This window comes from Natrix helvetica (assembly GCF_964273705.1).
Source record: "Natrix helvetica genome assembly, chromosome: Z".
Lineage (NCBI taxonomy): Eukaryota > Metazoa > Chordata > Lepidosauria > Squamata > Natricidae > Natrix > Natrix helvetica.
In genome coordinates, this window is record NC_138554.1 from 123,347,404 (window position 1) to 123,368,858 (window position 21,455).

At 35.6% G+C, this 21,455-nt stretch overlaps 1 protein-coding gene across 12 annotated transcripts in view; it reads right to left on the reverse strand.

The window, feature by feature from the left end:
* Positions 1-21,455, reverse strand: part of PARD3 (par-3 family cell polarity regulator) — a 648,562-nt gene that overhangs the window by 156,975 nt on the left and 470,132 nt on the right. For 11 of the 12 annotated variants that reach the window (XM_081971096.1, XM_081971094.1, XM_081971102.1 and 8 more), the window contains 3 exons: positions 21,050-21,094; positions 7,825-8,052; positions 4,817-5,033 (listed from right to left, as the gene is read on the reverse strand). In XM_081971096.1, the coding sequence (XP_081827222.1) occupies positions 4,817-5,033; positions 7,825-8,052; positions 21,050-21,094 (490 nt within the window). The remainder of the gene's footprint in view (positions 1-4,816; positions 5,034-7,824; positions 8,053-21,049; positions 21,095-21,455) is intronic. The other variant, XM_081971098.1, reaches the window with a different exon arrangement.

Sequence of the window (21,455 nt, forward strand, 5' to 3'; positions counted from 1 at the left end):
GTTTATCACTTGGCAAAATATTAGGGTCTGATTACTCTAGTTAACTGTGTATCTGGAGTGTTTATGATATTGTTGCATCAATTCCAATGAGTCTTTGATAAATTAAAAAGTTTCAAGAGGAGTATAGATCAATAACTTATGTTTGATTACTGCTCCCGAATATTCCAAATAAACTCAGATTGTATTTTCAAACATGACAAAGATTGGAATACTAAATTAAATTAAATGAGAAAAATTGGGTTTCCTAGGCATGCTGAGACACATTAAAGTAAGCATGTTCACTTTTTCTCTCCTGAAATATTATTTTATACTTTTGTTTGGTTTAGTAAGAAACCAAACAATTTGGTTCAGCCTTCCATTCTTCCAAGGTGGGTAAAATGAGAACCCAAATTGTTGGGGGCAATATGCTGATACTGTAAACAGCTTAGAGGGGGCTGTAAAACACTGTAAAGCAGACATATAAGTCTAAATGCTATTGCTATTACAAGTAACAGTCAATTTTTCTGCAATAGAGACCACAGTTCTTTTTTTATTAATGGAGGGCAAAATGAAATTGCTCTGTTTTTTAGCATTATATAGCTCCCTCTATTGATGAACAGAGAACACCAAGGAGTCTGTAAAACAGCAACCCCCAATTTTTTGGACAGCAGGGACTGATTCTGTGGAGAAAGGCTTTTCCACAGACTGGAGGGGGTTTGGTTTCATGTGCTGTCTGAATCTCACAGATGGGGCTTCGCTTGTTTGCATGGACTGGTTTCTGGCATGCCGCGGTCCAGTGCCAGCCTATAGACCAGGGGTTGGAGACCCCTGCTATAGAAAATAGCACAACCATTGTTTTCTAACAGATGGAAGAACATATACAGTATAAGACAGAAAGGATTAAAGTGAATAGGGAAATCACCCTTTTCTCACAATTTGGAGTGAAAAGAGAGAGCGCAACCTAATTTGGAGAGGGCCTATTTTGTCTTTTAAAGAAGTCCCCATTCTCACACTGTAAAGAAAGGATGAAAATGTTTTGATTCTGGGAGGTCCTAAAAGGCAAAAAAGGAAAAGGGAAAGTGGGGAAGGTATTTACAGGTCATACAAAGGTTTTAGGGATCACCTTGTCTTCTGCTGATCTATGTTGTCCTACACAAAGCAGTGATCAGTTTATAAAAGACTAAGTGAAGTTTCCCATTCGGCCCATGCAAGATTTCCTAAATATAAAGCTTACTATACAGCTTGCAAAAATAATTTCCCTCTTATCAAGCTTTTTAAATAAATGGTCGGAAATGGAATACTTTATGATAAGCACGAATAACTTTTCTCATGGACTCTGATCTGGAGTTTCTTGCAACAGTGCCAGTATGGTCCCCAGGGCTTCATATTTCTCCAAATAAAATAAGAAGATTCTATGGCAGCGACGGTGAACCTTTTTGGCATTGAGTGCTGAAAAGGCAGCACGTGTGTGCATTTCATGCACACATAAGCACGCTTGTCGGGGCTGCAACTCGGAAGAGGAGCTGCCCAGGGGATAGTCTTCCGGTTACTGGCGCAACAATCAACTGGCTGGTGCATATGCTCATGCTGGAAAACAGAAGACTAGTTCTTCCAGTTTCCAGCACTGATGCATGCACAAAGGCCAGCTGATCGTCGCTTGTGCATCTGCGCCAGAAACCTGCAAGAGGAATCGGTGACACCACGCGTGACAAGCGACATGGCTCCATGTGCCACTTTGGGCATTCATGCCATACGTTCTCCATCACAGTTTTAAGGCATTCTCTTACCTATCTCTGAGAAATGAGCTGCAGCTCTCTGACTAATAGTATTTCCTCATTGTTTCTCTCTTAACATTCTTTACTAGTATAAGCCCTCCAGTGATGCAACCAAAAAATGCAAAAGGTGGTTCACACATCAGTGAAAGTTATGTAACTGAATAACATAATTTGGTGAGTCCAAAGATTCAAGAAGATATTTAGAGTGGGCTTCATAACTATCCACATTAAGCACCTGTCCAGACTCAAAGGATAGCTATTCCAATTGAGAATAACCCTGGATGGAGCTGCGCTTTCTCAGAAAGAGCTTAATTTATGCCACACTTGACAAATCGAATCTACAATAAGAAAGTTGTGGGGGGGGGGGAGTTTTTTTTTACTACCGGTTCCGTTGGCATGGCTTGGTGGCCATGGCAGGGAAAGGATACTGTAAAATCTCCATTCCCACCCCACTCCAGGGAAAGGATACTGTAAAATCTCCATTCTCTCCCCACTCCAGGGGAAGGATACTGTAAAATCTCCATTCTCTCCCCACTCCAGGGGAAGGATACTGTAAAATCTCCATTCTCTCCCCACTCCAGGGGAAGGTTACTGCAAAATCCCCATTCCCTCCCGGTCAGCTGGGATAGATGGGGGCAGGGACAGTCAGAGGTAGTATTTACCGGTTCTCGGGACTACTCAAAATTTCAGCTACCGGTTCTCCAGAACTGGTCAGAACCTGCTGAATATTACCTCTGGTGTGTGTGTGTGTGTGTGTGTTTGTGTAAGTAATGGGGGTAATACTGAATCCTACATTCCTCTACCATTAATGGGCTCATGCTTCTTATGTATGGTATTGATGCTATAAGGAAAAGCAATGTTCTAAATAAATAAATCAGTCTCTTAGATGTAAATAAGAAATAAAATGGAGAAAGGGAGGAATAAACCAATACAAATATAAACAAAAAAAAGACCAGTTTTGAACATCAAATTAGAGAGATATTTTTTTTACAATATTTCATGACATGTTTCAACAAGAACTATGAATGAAGGATTACACAGCATTTGCTACACAATAAGTAACTGAAGCTAAAAAATAAACCCTTGTCATTTGATTCAGATAGAACTTGCTTCTTACATCTGTAAGCTTATTGTTTTGGAAGGAAATCTGATACTTACAAAGCAAAGTATTATCCTTCTCAGAAAGTGATTTTGTTCTTATTGCTATATGTCTAGGGATACTGTGATAGCATTCAGCTGACTAGAAACATACAAATGAGACTTCTTGTAGTGGCCCAGCATGAATTTGAATATATTGTTAATGGGAAAATTTTATTTTATTTTATTTAGTTTACATAGCTGCCCATCTCACCAAAGGCAACTCTGGGTAGTGCACAACAAATGTTGTTGTAACAACACCACAAATGTAAAAAAATAAATAAAAACTAACTTTAAATATTATAAAAACAAAGATTAAAAATTCTAGATGAAGAGGGAATAAAAATGGCCAATTCAGGAATGGATCCATCTATTCATGTCTCTGGGAGTCTGAGGTCTGATAACATAACCAGATCTTGAAAGCCTTCTGGATTATCAAAAGACATGGGGCTAATCTAATTTCAGGAGAAATAATGCTTCATGAAGTGTGCGCCACAATAGAGAAAGCATGGCTCCTGAGGCCCATAAAATAGAGGCATAGCTGAAGATATCTGCAGCATGCCTTCTATGGCAGATCTAATGGGGTTGTCTGATGTAATTTGGGAGAGCTAATCCCTCGGATAGCCCAGTCATATGCAAATTCATCAATATAAACATCACAATAGCCAAAAGTTCTTATAAATATAATTAATGTTCACATTGTTGCTTTTGTAATGAAAGATTTAAAAAAACATGATTCCACAATGAATTGACTGCACGTTCTTTAAAAAATAAAGGCAATTACTGTATGCATACCTATTAATAAGAACTTGATAAGACAAGTGACCACATTAAGTTGGGATACCTCTGCACAGATTGAATCCTAAGCCTTCTGTATACCCTAATATTAATTTTTCCAATGTTTATTTGGCTGATTTGTGTTCTCCACAGGTTATGTTTTATTGCTACCCGTGGAAAGTGCAGTATGAAATCAGGAAGCAACACAGATCAAAACAGTTTTAGAAAACTGAGGTGTGCTTGAGGTAAGTGTTGTCTTCAAGGGAACTTGATCAGAGGATATGCTCACATTCCACATAACCAATTCATCATTCATTAACAACTATAAGACTATACTTAAATAATTGTGGCTGAATCTATTTTGCTAAATTCATAATCATATGTAAATAACAAATAAATTCCTGTACGGCAGTTAGGAAATTTTCTCCATAAATGAAACAGTAGCATATGTTGCCCAAATTTCACTAGACATCTCAGTATATTATACTAAGCATATTTTCCATGGTAACATTTGAATTTATGGAGATAGGAATGGCAGAATTTTAGTAATACATTATCATAAATGTGCAAAATATCTAGGATTATCATTCAGTTATGTCTAAGCCAGGATGATGCTAGTATTCTGGAACGTGCATTATTTAGTATTCATGACTATCACCAAGTGTTGTAGCTAATGTTTTATGAAGAATGTATTTTACAATGTCCATGTTAATGATATCACTATTGTTGCATATACATTGAGTGTTTACGCACCGGAAACAAATTCCTTGTGTGTTTAATCACACTTGGTCAATAAAGAATTCTACTCTATTATTATCTCATTGTGTACAGAATACAGTTAACTATTTATGCCACAGGTCATCCTTTCCCTTCCCTCATCTCCTTTAAAGAAACCATGTTAGTACGGTATTCCTTTGGTTTGTGAGAATATTGTCTTTCATCCAGATGCACTAATCTCAGAAAAATAAATGGATTCTGATGGAATATTTGTAAGACTGCAATGGTGAATGACTGACAAAACATTCAATATCAAATTTTAACTGTATCCACAGTATTCGTATTTTGGAAATGGATAGTGAGCTATAATGTTAAGATGAATAGCAAAACACAATGAGACATAAACATTTAAGCTTTTCTGCAATTCCTACCTGAACATGTCCCCAAGACCTTTGAGCATTCCTTTCTTGGCTTTGATTTTATCCTTCTCTTTATCTCGATCTTTTTTCTTGTCCTTCCCAATTTTTTTTCGGTCCCCTTTCTCCTGACTGCCATTCATGTGTCTTTCTAGAGAATGGGATGGTTGGTCACTAGATGTGGACACAGATTCTCTACCAGATCGTGAACTTTCTTCGGTGTCTTCTTCCACTGAAAGAGTAAGGAAATTTTATCAGGGAAAGAATAGGAAGTTGTCTTTGTTTTTTTTAAAATATGTATATATCTAAGTTTCAAATACGAGAACCATAAGTTCTTTTGCAGCCTACCAAATCCACATATTTTTTGTAAATGCAGTTTTGTTAGATTTAGAAAACAGAGAAACTACCATTAATTGACAATTTTTACTGTCAACCTAAGCTTTAATCCTATGCTTGATTTCACTTAGGCTAGAAACATGTGATACAGATTATAATATTAGTTCTTGATTTATAATATACATATTCTGCTTACTCAATACATTCTAAGCAACTCAAAGTTCTACAACAAGCTGACTTCAATAAAACTGGTTGAATGCTATAGTGAAAAGCCACAAAGTGTTTGTAAATAATAATCACTTTGAATTGGGACTGGAACTTAATTTGGCAATGAGAGAAATCCCTGTAATATAGTTCTCATTAGTTAGCATCAATCAGCAGGCAAGCAGAGAAGTTCTGTAGCAGTTATAGCTTTGAAGTCATATTCAAGGGCAAATCCATTTGGGGCAATTGCAGTAGTCAGGAAACTCACAACTCGAAACCAACCAATGCTGGCCTTCTTGGTCATAACTCTATCCTGTGGGATCTACCGGGTGAATCCAAAAGTGCCTCTGTATTGTATAACAGTAAAGAAATGCAGCTGCACTCAGGAATGAAGTTGAAACTACCCTTCAATCAGACAGTGTTTATGTTTTGCTGAGATTAAATCTGAACTTCTTCTGTCCCATTCATTCAGTCATTCATCGGGCTTTTCCAGAGAGTTCCCCATGAACACTTAACTGAACTTCTTATTTAGAAATAGAAGCACTGCCTCTGATCCACAATCAATTTCAATAGTGCAAGAGGACAAAATGGTTAACGAGATCAAAAGCTACAGAGGGAGCCAGGATGATAATGAGTATGTGCGTGTGTGTGTATGTATGTGTGTGTGTCCGTGCGCGTGTGTGTAAGAGAGTTTTCAATGGCTCTGCATACACACACAAACACACACACACTCTCTCTCTCAAATAAAAAATTGAAAATTACAGCCAATTCTTACGTGTCATGAGAAATTGATGAATGGATGAATGAAAGCATGCTACATGCCACTATACAGAGTAGAAAGCCATATAGCATAATATATGAGTCAGTATAAGCCAGCTATGTTCAATAAATCTGTTCCTAATCAGAAGATGAGCTTTTCCCTTTTTCTTCTTTTTTTTAACATGTATAAATATTAACATAGCTGAAGTTTTGGCATTAAGCTCAAAAAATTGTACTCCTTTTATATCATGCAAACAACTCCTCGTACTGTGCTTGGTATCTTTTAATAATGCTATACTGAAAATTAATAATGTAACTTCAATGATTGTTTCTTCATTCACAGGCAATATTTTTTTAAAAAAAATACACCTTTGTTTTAAATAAAAATAAAAGGATAAAAATAGCCCTGGTTAATAGACTTGCATATAACTGCAGATAGAATATTAAATCAGATTGCCCTTTTGAATATGACGCAAATGTGCACATAATTTCTATTGAATAGGACCACAGGCCGAATTTTCTGAAGCTGTTCTCCTAATTACTCTATAAAGCAAGCAAAATGCATATAAGAAAACATAATTACTGAATATGAAACTGTTTCATAGTTGAGTGTCTAGACTGCTTATTGTATTACTTAATACCAGCCGAAGCTCCAGCAATTAAGAGAGATAAGAAAGGTTTGCCAATTTATTCAGATTCAAATGGCTTGCTTCACACTACACACACTAAAAATGGGTTCTGTTTCTTGTCATCCTTTTCAAAAGTTTGAAAACAAGCGCTGTGATTCATATGATCGGAATATCCCAAGCAGTCATCTCTGACTTTCTGATTATAGCTCTTAAAATCTATACATACCTCCCGCCAAACTTATCTTTCATACATTGTTTAAGAGTATGAATAGCTTATTCTTCTAAGGGGAGCAATTATACTATGTTTGCAAAGTCAGTGTACTCCTCTATCACATGTTCCATGCTATAATTTTAGAACTCCCAATAATCCCATCATAAAAGATTTCTTTATAAACAATTCATTGTAACTTTTTTTTTCAAAACAAAACAAAACAAAAATGTGTCGGTTGGTTGGCAAAGAGAAATATTCAGCTTCCAAAACCAGTAATTTTCCAGTGATGCATTGCATTGGTTTCACAATGACAGAAGGAAGATTTCCAAATTATTATTTTAGACACATACACACATACAAAGCGCATAAGCTGAGGAAAGAATAAAAGGAATACAAAATTCTTGAATGTAATTTAACTAGTGAAATCTCAAGCAACCTTTTAACTAATGCCCAGCCCATAATGAACATTGTGAAATGCACTTCGGTGTCACCATTATGTTACTCTCCAACTAGAATCTAAAGAACTGTGCTATATTCTTAAACATATAAAGACTTAGGGGACGGATGTAAACAATACCAAAAATTTCCAGTGATTTCTAGTTTTCTGATGTAACTTGGTGCCCTTCTTGGCATCTGTCCCATGAATTGAGTTATTCAAGAGGTGTGCTACCCAGACTTTTATGTATAAAATATATGGCAAAGTGTGTCTCTGTGTGTGTGTTTTACCAAAGCCAAACTAAATATAACAATTGTGTCCTGTGATTTGAAGTCTATAATTCTATTATGAAACTAAAGCATCTATTGGATTTTCCAACCAGAATTTAATCCAAAATTATATATGACTTTAAGAATGTAAAGAAAGGAATTATACATGATTTACTTACAGGTCTCCATGCCTTCATCATCCTCGTCGGCAACAGGTTTATCATATGATTTATCTATTGCCGCCCTGAAACTTTCATTGCATCCTCGTCCTCGGATTATTCGTGGTCGTGGACGATGGAAGGGGATGTCACTATTCAATGTCACTTCAGCAACTGCTGTCTGCAAACTTTCTAAAGAGCTGGATTTCTTTAGGCCTAATGAAGGGCCCACATCTCTGGTTGGAGAACCTTAATAGTTTCGTTTAAAAAAAGTTAATTAGAATTCACAAGGAGGCCATTATTCACATCCACAACAGTCTACAGAGAATACTTCCAATATTATTCATGTTATCTCTATAATCTCTAGGCAATTCTAGGCAGTTTTATAGGTCTAACCAATGATTGTCAAGTCATACTATACAAATTTGATAAGGTTAGCAACATCCCACTTTCAAATTGATGGGAAAGCAAACTCACCACTATGGTTTCAATCAATTTAATGAGAACAAAATCATTACCAAGTGGTTAAAAAGGAGGGTGGGGAATTAGAACTCAAAGATGTCAGCATTACAATTTGAATGGCATAGCCAGTTAATTTCATTTTTTTTATATTTTCAATTGAACAAAACAATTGTATGTAACTACTGGAGATGACAATCATTAGAGATTGTATTGACCTAAAATTTTCTTGCATTCTTAAAATAAACATCTAGGCAAAATTCTGCCTTACTAGCCACTTTCATGAAGAGAAGTTAATAACCTGCACTTAAATATTACAGTTTTCCCAAGGGCTAGTCCACATAGATTTTTCCTCTAGAATTAATTAACCTATATCACTATAGTTATTATACATAAAAACCCATGTCAACACTTATTATGGACTAAATGGAACTAATGTAAATTTCCTTATCTTGATTATTAACAGAGACTACTGCAGCATGGTAAAACTTCGACATTCACAAATAAACACATAGGGAATATAAACTAATAACACAAATCCATACAAATTGTATTAATTAAAATAACAAATATAGATTTTTAAATGGCATGCCAAAGAGTAGCTATAATATGTCCAATCAACACTAGAAAAGACTAGAAATGGATCTTACAAAAGAGTTATGTCCTATAGTTAATTACGGCTCCATGAGATTCATTCACTATAAATACATTTAGTATTCAAATTAAGCTAATTTTTAGAAAGTAATCTAAAATATATATTTCAATACAAATGGTATTCAGAATCATGCTTCCAAAAGTTATCCTACCTAATGCTATTAAAAACAATGGCAACTTGCAAATTAAGACTGAAATATGGATCAGGAGAGAGAACTTTCCTGTTGAGAAAGGTTGTCAGAGTTTTGGAGTGGGACTCCATCAGTAGCGGCTGACATTCAGCCCTATTGCTTCTTGTCATTCAAGTTCAGCTAGGTAATTAGTATCCTTATAAAGCGTTCAGTTTAAAGTAGAACAAATTGAAATGAAACTAGACAAAATGAATGCTGTTGATAGTTAGACATATGAACCTGGGAGTTAGATTCAGTTTAAACTCCTCAAAAAGAATAGATCTACATCTGGGGGGCATTCCTTGATCCTTCTGGATTTCAAGATGGCAGCTACAGTGAGGAACACTTTTGCACTGTTATGGTTAGAATCAGCTCCAATTCCAAGTTGCTCTGATTTGATATCTATGCCAGGATTACCTTTCATCTTAATTATTACCTGAAGATGTGATATTATCCTTGAAAGTTGTATAAAAACTGAAATGAATACCAAATGGGCTGATAACCATTAGAAGTTTCAGAGATCACATGATGAATATTTTAAGCGTTCTACAATGGTTCTCTGCTAGTCATCAAGGACAATTGGTGGTATTGAGTTTTACAACTGAATCTAATAGTGTTTCAGGCCTACTTTATTAAAAGTCTGTCGTTCCCACTTTAAATCTATCTTGATGTTCAAATCTGTAAGATTCTGCACATTTGTCTCTATATGTCCTCCTGGCAAAAAACTCATATATGTCTCCCTCATGAAAGGATCATCTCTTGCATAGATAGCTTCAGAGATGCTGAACGCACTGCTTCAGAAATTGTGTTTAGCTCTCATTTTCTTACCATTTAGGGGAAAAAGGCTCATTTCTTTCTATAATCTTTTAACAGTTAATTAACTTTATTATTCATGTTATATTTCAAATTGTTGGGTTTTGTTTTTAATAGAATTCAGCCTTGAGTATTAGGATGAACAAAAAGGCAAATTTTGGAAACAACTGAAACAAAGAATCTATAAAGTCATAATCAAAATGAAGTCACATAATTTATACTTCTACCTCAGAGATCCCATCTTAGAGATCCCCAATATTTTAGGAAGCAGAAAGGCCTGGAAATAAGTAGAGGCAGAGGTCAAGTGTGAAATGAGGAAGAAAGGAAAGTCCAGTGCTTCCATCTGGGTGAATAAACTTCAGGTTAGGCTTGAAAAATATTTGTAGTTAAGTCTGTGCATTTGCCCTGGGGAAGTACATATTATCAGTGGGTATGGAAAGCTGTTTGTATTTTACATTTGCTGCCATATACATTTGGCACTCAACAAAGATGTTATTAAATTTACTTTAATACAATCACATAGTATTATTTTTGAAATCCTGATTGTTATTAAAATGCAATTTGGGAAATAGCAAAAAAAAATGAGGGAGGGAGGGAGGGAGGGAGGAAGGAAGGAAGGAAGGAAGGAAGGAAGGAAGGAAGGAAGGAAGGAAGGAAGGCTACATTTGGTCTTGGATGAATGTAAGGGGGAAAGCTTCCTTTTCTTTATCTGATAAAGTTAGTCCCTGCATCTGAGTATCTATAATAAGGAACAATCTTTTTTTTTTTAGTTACTCAATGATTCCTTACTCTTTTTATAAATGGTAATTATATTAGGTACCTATTCATGTTCACAAGGGAAACTATTTCCTGCTACCAGTATGGATTATTGTGAGAAAAATATTTATGTAAGACATGGAATCCCAAAGGAAAAGTGAGATGGGATATGACTTAATGTTCCCAGGGTACTGTAAAACTAATAATGGACTGCAGAAATGGTTAGCCTATTTGTTGAACTTGGGTGGCCATCCAAATAGATGTGGACAGTCTGCAGAAAAAGAAAATAAAGAAATAATCCTACATAAGCAGAATATGTAGTAAGATAATTAAAAATACTTTTAGGTAAGCATCTCGTTGTTTCAATTCTTTTAGACAGGAAGTAATTGTCAAAATTCAGGTTTTGGTTGAAGACTTCTGTGCAAATTTGACTAACTTAAGGAAATGGTTTTGGTAGGTTTTAAATATGGCTTTCTTGGGTTTAGGACTTGATTTATTCACAATTGAAATTATTTATAATTTTATGAATATAAATTATGGTTTATTCCTTCAAGTTATACTGCATATTCCATGAGGAGTTTAGAGATCTATGTTGTATCTCTTCTTCAAACTTATTTATTAGCACATCAAACCTGAGATAGATTGGAATTAATAACTAACCCAAGTCATTAGTGAGTTGTTCTAGTGATGAGTAAACCTTGGTTTCTTCATTTCTAGCCCAACATATATTTCATTATATTATATTTGGTATAAATCCCTGCACGTAGACTACAACCAATCTGAATGTCCCAAATGTGCTTTTCCAAGAGGCAACTGGACAAGAGCTGAAGAAGCTTCTTGGATGAGAAGCAAACTGTTTTCAAAGAAAAACCAGAAAGTCCAGTTGCCTGGACAAAACATTTGGGACAGCCGAAAATCTCCATAGACAAGCAATCTGGTTCAGATTCCTAGAAAGAGATATTAGTAATGAACAGAGCTTTAGGAAGCATGATCTGGATTGTTCAACAAAACTCTGATGACCCACTATAACTTGTAAATTAAAGTCAGAAAATTTTATTTTAAAAAGTTTCATTCAGAACTTAATGACACACACATTCACTGTTTTTCTTAATATATTGCAACAGAATACAATTTTCAGTTGCTATATTTTAGTCCTAAGAACTTAGGAAATGCTAATAACCCTTGAGATTTAATCAGAATGCTTCTCTTTGAAAAAGATTGTCTTCGGGCATGAAATTAAGGTTTGCATAGATAAAAAAGAAGATTTTAAATTGATCCAAGTAATGTTGAAATATCATTACTGAAGCATATGGATACTTGTAAATATGCATAGTATGTATTCTTATATTTGGTACTATATATGTAGCAACAAGTTAAATGAAGACTGTACCAGAGATGCTATTTTTTTTCCCTAACAGTAAATAGGTAGTCCTAATGACCAACTACTCATGGTTTGGTTCTGATGTCCTCCCCTCCCCTCCTTGGGCATTCATATATATTTTTGGTTTTCAGGGGGAAAAAGGGGGCATAAAGTGAACAATTCATTTCGTTAACAATTAGGATGTTCACTTTATGAGTTCCGGTTCCGGCGGCCGACAGCGACAGGCAGAGACTGCTCACCCCGCGCATCCCCGGTGGGCTCCCCACCCCTTGGGGGGCACAGGATGCCCCGAAGAGGCGTTCTGCCGGAGGAGCGGTGCGGCGGGAGGACCCCTGCATCGGCGGCGGCCGTCGCGGGGCTCTCGCTTCGCTCCAGGCACCGAGGAGCATGAAGGGGAGACGCGCTGAAGCGTCTTCGCTGCGAGACTGTCCGGAAGAAAAAAAGAAAACTGAAGGATGCGGTGGCGATGCGGTGAGGTGTAGACTCCCTTCATACCTATCACCAACTTTAAAACTCATCAGTGGTGTTAATTGGAACTCTTGGCTAATTTGGAGAGGTGCGGCTGGAGGGGAGGGGGATTTCTCCCCCCCCTCAGACAAGCGGCTAGAAACAAACGTGCTCGTAGCCCCAAGGGAAGGAGGAGGGGGAGAGCCAAACTAAAGAGGTCACACTCCAACTAAATGGATCTTCAGATTTAAACCGTTAGGTTTTAAGACAATGGGATCTGGAAGCCTTGGGAACTTTGAATCTTGAAAACTCTATTTGCTGCCTCAGTACCCGAAATTGGCAGGGCAAGATGGCACACTTCCGTTGTCTTTATGAAAAGTGAATTTGACTCCACCTATTAGCTTCAGGCTTCCGGTCTTTGTCTCCGTGTTATTTGGATACCTCTCTTGTGGATTGTTTGCTTTTGAACTTTCTGGAGTGAAAAACGTCTGTTCTCTACCAGGGTGATTAGAGAGTTCCCTTGTGCCTGGTCTCCCTACCCCCCGGACTCCCTTGGCTGCTCTACCACTCTGACTGATTCTTCTCTATACTGACTGGACTCTTTATTACTAACAATGACATCTAAAAGACCACCTCCTGGAAAGTCTGGCTTTGCTGCCTCTGCCCCGACATCTGCAACCTCAAGCCCGAGCACACAATCAACATTGACAGCCTTCAAACAAGTTAAAACTACGGACTTGGAGTTTCATCAAATGTTTCAGCAAATTCTACAGGGACAAGAGGAAATAAAGACACAACTGAAGGAGATGAAATAAGAAATTAGAGGGAACCAGGAAAAAATTAATAAGAACTCACAGAGACTGGATCTCTTGGAGCAGGGGGCGGCTGAGATGAGGGGGGGGGTGGAGGGCGTGCAGAAGGGAAACAAAGAGCTTGACACCCAACAAATGAAAATAGAGTTTGAGAGAATGTCCTTTTATCTTAGGTTTCAAAATGTGATGGAGACAGATGATGAAAACATAAGGGACATCATGACAACTATCTTGGCTGAGTATATCCAGAAAGAAAAACAACAGATGGGGTGGGAAATGGACCTGGTTTATAGAGTGAACTCCGCATATGCTAGAACACACAATGTCCCTAGGGAGGTACACATTAAATTTCTTAGGAAAAGCACAAGAGATGAAATTCTGAATACACAAAGGGGACAAGCCCTGACATACAAAGATAAGGAGATAACCATACTGAAACAGATCCCCAAGAAAGTGAGGGAGAAAAGAAAATATTATTCACAATTGGTGAATAAATTATACCAGAAGGGGGTGTGGTTTTGTTGGTTGCTGCCTGAAGGCATGTTAATATTCTGGGAGGAGACAAGAGTCAGAATTAATACACCCATAGAGGTGCAGGCCTTTATGGAAAAAAATAAACTACTCCTAGAAAAACCAGACATCTCAGCAGATGCACAAGACACGGGAGGGGCCGGAGCACTGCCAACGGGGGGAGATGGGGCGACATAAAGAAAGCTCAGATCACACAAATAAGTAAGAAAATCCACATCACATAAATTGATTGAAATTATTAATGAACTTACCACACTGACTATATGTTATTATGTAATATTTGAATGCTATGCAAATGTACACCATGAGTCTGGAGGGGGGGGTATACCTACCGCAGTTTGCGGCTGCCACAATTTGTAACTTTCCCCATACCTTTTCCTTTTGTAAAACACCAAAAAACCAATAAAACTTTGTTTGTTTGTTTTTAAAAAAAGGATGTTCACTTTATAACCGAATCATTTGATTAACAGCATGTACAAAATAAGTTATGAAACTAGGTTGGTCATATAGGTGAGCTGCTTTACAACTATCATGACTTATAATAGGCATGCTTCTTTATCCTTATAACTTGAGGACTACCTTTAAACCTGTATATTGTAGTCTGGATTTTCACAGGGAAGAGTACAGTATATTCCAATAGATACATAAAATATAACTCAATTTTATTTCTCTCCTTTTGTGCCTCTATGCTATTCAGAAGAGATAAGACCATCAAGTTAAATTACATGAAATTACACTCAAAATTCAGAGTAGTTAAATTTTATTGGGGATTGTAACTATTGCTATCTTTAAACAATCCCAAATCAAAAATAGCTAACAGCCTAGGGTGATGGATGATATTTTTATGTGATGTGTGGCTAGGTTATTTAGAAATATTTAGCTACTATGGATCTTTTGCTTTGTAAGCAACTTTTGGCTATTGGAAGGGAATGAACCACACTGACTCATTTTCCATGGAGACATTTTTGGCTGAAACAGTGCTTCATTGTCTCAATACACATTCTTGTGGTGACTACATTTCTTTCACATTTCCCACATCCTTTAACACATAACATGTGTTAGAAATAAAATAGTAAATATCAGACTCTTCATATTATTATTTTTTAAAAGCTTTTAGAACTAATGCACCTTCAACTTTTACTTTTACAATTATTCCCATGGTAAAGTTACTTTTCTGATTTTAAAAAATGAAGGTAATATTTCATTAATGTTGGCTTAATGATTCATGTGTGGTTTCCTGACATGGTCCTTTGGGCCTTCAAAAATATATTTGCACTTATATTATTAAAGAAAATTTAATGAATTCTTCAACTTTTTAAATATAACACCAACATGACCATGTTTGTTCATTTTTTACATTTGCCTAACTGAAATATAGACCTAGTTTACAAGTAAGACTAATAAGTATTGTTTTGTTTTGATTTGATATAAGAGAATAACGAACTTATTTGGGTCTTAGCTATAGTAAGAAAACTGAGCCACTATGTCTTGTTCAACAAACAAAATCAGGGAGGAAAAGGGGGCTGATGTCGCGATGGCATGTCATGCAACCTTGGTGCTCCGAGATCGCAGTTGATATTTCTGCCGCCGGACGGTCCATTCAGACCTAAACCATCCCGCAGAGACGGTGATTGAGAAGGGCACCTCCTGCTGATCTCAGGGACACATGAGATCCAGGAATAGCTTTTTTTCCAGGGATAGAAATGCAGCTAATGAAGCTGCAGAAGTTGGGACAGCTCCAGAATGGGCAGAAAGCAAAAAGAGAAAGTGTGTTGAATTGGTGAGGAAATTTTATTATTAGAAAAAAGACTACTCCCTAAAATTAAGTTAAATTAAAATTGAAGATAGAAGACTGTAAGCGGCGAAATTAATCTACATTAAACTTAGTGTGTTATCCTGTTTCTATTTTTTTTTTCATGGATGGAATTTTTGCAAAGGCTCCCTATTTTTTAAACTGAATGGATTAATTTTTTTTTCTTTTTTCACTTTTATTTACACCTATTGATTAAAATTCTCCTTTTTTTATAATGCTTGATTGGATTGGATTGATTGGATTGCTTTTGATCTCCATTTAAGGTTTTTTTTTTTCTTTCTTAAGCTTGGAATATAAAGAAGATAATAGGAAGGATTATAAAGAGGGTTGTAAGAACAGGAGGAAAAGCAGTTACACTGCCCCTTAGAGGCTGGATACATTATTTTTTCTTCTTTCTCTTTGATCACTTGAGATTCAAGGTTCTTTCAGTTTGTTTACTGACAGTGATAGTAGGAAGAGCACAAGTTGTTAATACAGGTGTTTTTTAGGAGTTCTATCACTAGCTATTGGAGGGAAGACAACATTTTGACTTGAAAGATAATAAATGAACCTGTTTAAAGTTTATTAAAATAGCCTTGAATTACTGAAAATATTTTGATAATTTACAAGTAAAGATAAGAAGAGGGGAGACTGTTGAAGAAGTTGTTTTCATTTATGTACTTTTATTTTGGTATTTTATTGCCAACACCTGATAAACCAGCTTTATAATTTATTTTTTTCTGGAAAGCCTACAGGAGGTTAAGGTGTACATCAATCAAGTGCAAAAATATTGATGCTAATAAATAAAGATGTATTATTTCTGTTAATGTTACCATATTCCTGTTACACTGTTTACATTTTTGTGACTTTGTATTGTTTTGAATGTTGTAATTTCATAGGGTTTTATTTGTTATTTGACTGGATTTTACTCCAGAATTATTTCAGTGGGCTAAGCATGTATTTGTAATTAAAGTTAAACGACCTAAATGTTATCTAAGGTAAAGATACCCTTGAGTCAAACTTGACTCCTAGCTATTACATGCAGTTTCCTTAACTGCATTAATAAAGCAGGTTGCCACTGTTTTCTCCCAGAATGTTTTTCATCAACGACTTATTTAAAGAAGCTACCCTGGATGTACTGCTACTCTATGCAAAACTTGGAACTTTGGAACTTGGGATAAATGTAAAATTGTTCCTGATGATTGGATCACTGAGAGCTTTCCACCTGAAACAAATTCCTTGTGTGTCTAATCACACGTGGCAAAATAAAGTATTATGTGTTCTAAAGGTCTGTAGAGATTCTCAGCCATCCAGGTCATGGTTGTTCTAAAAGTACTTTTTCAGGAGGCAAATAACCTTTTTTTTAAGAGCTGAAGAATCTTCTTGGATTACAAGAGAAACATCTTCAAAGAAAAAAACAAGAAAGTCCAGTTGCCTCCTGAAAAAAGCACTTTTGGGATATTCTGTGTTTTATTCTATGTTCATCAAGCTAGCCATCCAAGTCCAATAAAATAACTTCTGCCAACCAGACCTTCCACAAAAAACACTATGAAACATCCTAATCGTAATACAAATCAGCTGATTAAACCGAAATACAGGGATTATGTGAAGTGTTTATATAAAGACATAGCAATAGGATAATTTGCAAAGCAATTTAATCATTCTAGATCACAAAAAATGATCCCAAGAATTGGATTCTGCATTGCTCCATTGTTTAGACTTTGCAGACTATGATGCAGACATAAAGATTAATCTACTCAATCCCAAACAATGCAGTATGTGAAAAAGGAGCCAGAGAGGCACAAAAATGATTGGCTATACTTAGACACAGCTTCAGTATCCAGACCTCAATAAGACCAGGTATTCTGTCTTCAGGCAGGGTTCAGGGCTGCTTAGTAGCAACCTGGGTCACTGGATCAATACTAATTGGCAAAGGCTTTATCAGTTCCCATCTTAGAACTATTATCTCCAATTATTCTATCCTTAAAATCTTTTTCAATTTTCTTTACACTCTCTCAAAGGTACTTTTCCAAGAGGCAACTGGACTTTGTTTTTCTTTGAAGACATTTCACTTCTCAACCAAGAAGCTTCTTGATGAGAAGCAAAATGTCTTCAAAGGAAAACCAGTAAGTCCAGTTGACTATTGGAAAATTACCTTTGGGAAAAATATGACCTGGATGACTGAGAATTCCCATAGACATTTTGCATTCTTTCTTGACATGTTTCTTTTAACAATCTGTCCAGCATTACTCTTCTTGAATGTATAAATTTAACATTTCAAGATAAGCCTCACATAATTTCTGCTACCTTTTTGTTCTTGAGAGCTGGACAATAATGGGAATACAGACACCTCATAATAAGTATACAGTAAATCTATAAGTGCATTTAGCTTATCTGAAACTATCTGTAGGATAGTAATTTAAATAAAGTTATCGAATGCTGAGTCCCAATTTGATATCTTTTTTACATCTACTCAATTCACACAACATATTTCTAAAGCCTATATATAAAAATAAAACTAATGTGGACAGAATGAAAAAGTGAAAAATTGAAAACATCATGAATGAAGACCAATGGACATACCAGAATCTGATAAAGGAACTGTTGGGGTTCAAGTTATTCAGATATTCTATGTAATGAATTCACCAATAAACAAGGACCCAATTTTTCCTTATTAAGTTTTCGACCACTCTGCCTCCCAACTTCTGAGTTCCTGGGATTATTGAAACTTCATGTGAATCTTGCTTCTTTGGTTGTGCCTTGAAATGTACATTCTTAGATGTATTCTAATTGGGGCCAGTGTTGTGAAATGTAATTTAGACAGAAGGGATCATGGGGGTAGCTGAAGAAGAGGAAAATGAGCAAAGAACCAGCTGAGCAGAAGTATTAGTCATCTTAAATATTTTTGTTCCAGACAGAATTCTCCTACTTTTAATTAATCTATTTACTGAAGTCTCCCTAATTTATTCTACTATTGATGTCACACACTTTTATGGCTCAGGATTGTGCTTTTGTACACATGTAAGATGAAGTCCATTCATGCAAGTGTTAACCATTGACTATTTCCTTGTGAGGATGTACATTCAAAAGCATTTCATCTGAATAGCATGAACACAGAACACTAGAATAAATATTTCAGATCCTAAATCTGGCAGAGATATTTTTATTACTAGACTGTTACAATCTGAACCATTCCAGGTGATTTAAATAACTGGTATTGATGAGATGATAAATTAAGCATCTCTAATTTAGTACACAAAATAAAGAATTGCATTTTAACTTGGAAGAAAAAACAAACTTAAACAATGCAATTACTGGAAAATATCATTAACCATTTATCTCATCCCCTAGCTCAACTGAAAATTAACTATCATCTTATTTTAATAAATTCCTGCTGTTGTTTTAGAGATTTATTGTTGGCATTATGACAAGATGAATATGGAAATAACCCATCATACTTCCTGTCTGAATAACACTGAATAAATGAGCCTTACTCAATTGCTACCGAATAATACACTTCTGACCTTTGGAATGAACTATAAGCATTGAAAGGGATTAGGCAATTTAACTCAATTGAAGCAAGAAAACAATCTTAAAAATCTATTACAACAGATTCCATCCAGGCAAGAACATCATTTTCCATTGGATTAATATAAATAAACTCAACTGCAGCTTTTAAAATAGGTTCTATTTTATTCTGCCAAGGTAAACATGATCTACTTTATTGTACTTTATAGTCTTCCATGAAATACATTCTGTTTTGCAGATATCAAAACAGAATGAAGTTATTCATTTTAATAACCTCTGTTAATATGGTAAAGATGTGTCAAAGTGTTCCACACTTGGCCAAAAGTTCATATCAAAGTTCTATAAGTAAAAAGAACACTAAGCAGTATTAAGAAGGAAATTGTTAAATGTTTGGTCAATGTGTGTTTGGGATTCCTTGGGAAAAGAGATCAGAATGGAAGGGTGCAAAAACGTGAAGAAAGGGAGAGCTGGTAAGAAGAAAGTGACGTGGGATGTATGATTATGATGGCAGATTCTATGTTAGTTATGACTATAGTAACTGATTCAATTCAGCTATGGGTTTTGTTGAGTTTGAAAATAAAATCATTCAAATCTAATCACAAATATGTGGCAGAAAGAAGAAATTACAAAAAAGAAGCTTAATGTTGAAGTATTTTGAGTATACTACCAAGCATACTATGATAAAACTAGAATATCAACAAAAGCTTAGTGCAGGCAAAATATAGCAGAAATATACAGAATTAAGAAGAAAATGGAGACTATATTCTCCGTATATTGTCAGTACATTACTTAGATTCATGCCTATTCGTTCAGAGAACAGTCATATTGGTAGAGCTCAGCCAGTAGCATTGACATTTAAACTTACAGTGCTTTAATAATGCCTCCTATAGCATGAGTATTGTATAATGTAGACCAAAAAGGCTGTAAAAAGATTCTGTTAACTTTTCATCTTCACATTACAGCATTTGCTTTATAACAACTTAAAATTTTACTACTTCTTTTAAAATAAGTTTTTTCACTTGACACACTTTACAACATGATGATGATATTAGGGATAAAAATGAGTTTTATGTTATTTACAGAGAGGCAGACACACAAAACTAGGAATATATTGTTCAATGATTAATGTTAGAAACAAGTAATGTTTTCATGATTCTAAGATGACATCCAAAATTAAATTAGTTTCATTGGTATGGAAAGTTACTACGTGCTCTTGATCTACTCTAATTAAAACAACATTCTATAAGTCAAACGTTTACTTGCATTACTAAATTATGAAGGTTCATAACTGCAGCTGATGCATTATTTTAATTGCTAATAAATTCATGCTTTCTAATCTGGAATCATGACAATTACACAGAAAGCAAAATATCTCTAATGCATAGCTTGTGAAACACGGTTTGATTATTAATGGGGTTTTGTTCTAATTCTTTACAAGCCAAAGAGATGCCAGGATGAACAGTGAATACAGCAACATTCATTACTGCTTACTGAACAATGAGATGATACCTTGATTAAGGAATTTCCAAGCATGGTAGAATTTTGTGGTTAAAAGCCACATTTCAAAAATTTAACCGGAGAAGTGCCTTAGATAAATGTTCAAAATTTAATAAGCCAAGTCTGAATTCCATTGATGAATCACCCGAAGAACTCTCCAAAGTATTATCTTTTTAAGAACTATATTTAATTGGTAGGCTTAATTGCTAACATTTTCTTATCCTTATGGTTGTTTTCAAATATTATAAATTAGTGTGTATAATATTTGAATTCTGGGAGAGTAAAAAGATTCATGCAACTGTTGACATATTATTTTCACATGCACCGTGATTGGCAGCCCTGTAATCGTCGTAAGCTGCTTTGACCAAAAAAAAAGTATGTCAATCACCCTACAGTTAATGCTTACCTGTTCTCTGGCCATCCATTGTACTGAGCTTAGTCTCGTCAGCTACTGTTAAAAGGTAAATGTATAATGGTTAGCCTTGTTAGTGCCCACATCCCTCATGCATCCACTGTTTATTTAGAGGACATTGCCAATATCACTACTCATGCAAATATGTCATATTATTCAGATACTTTTAAGGGGCAAAATGAGGCACTAGAGAAAAATATTTAGGAAAATTCATGCTTTTGTGTCAGTCATCTCTGGATCACAGGCAAACTTAATGTGTTATTCACATGCTAGCATGTCTCAATTAGCCGAGGCAAGACTACCACATATCAGCAAGTAGCAATTTGAGTTTTAAAAGTCCCAGTGGGGTTATAAAAACAGTAAATGTCTACAAATTTATTACATTTTCTCATACTTAAAA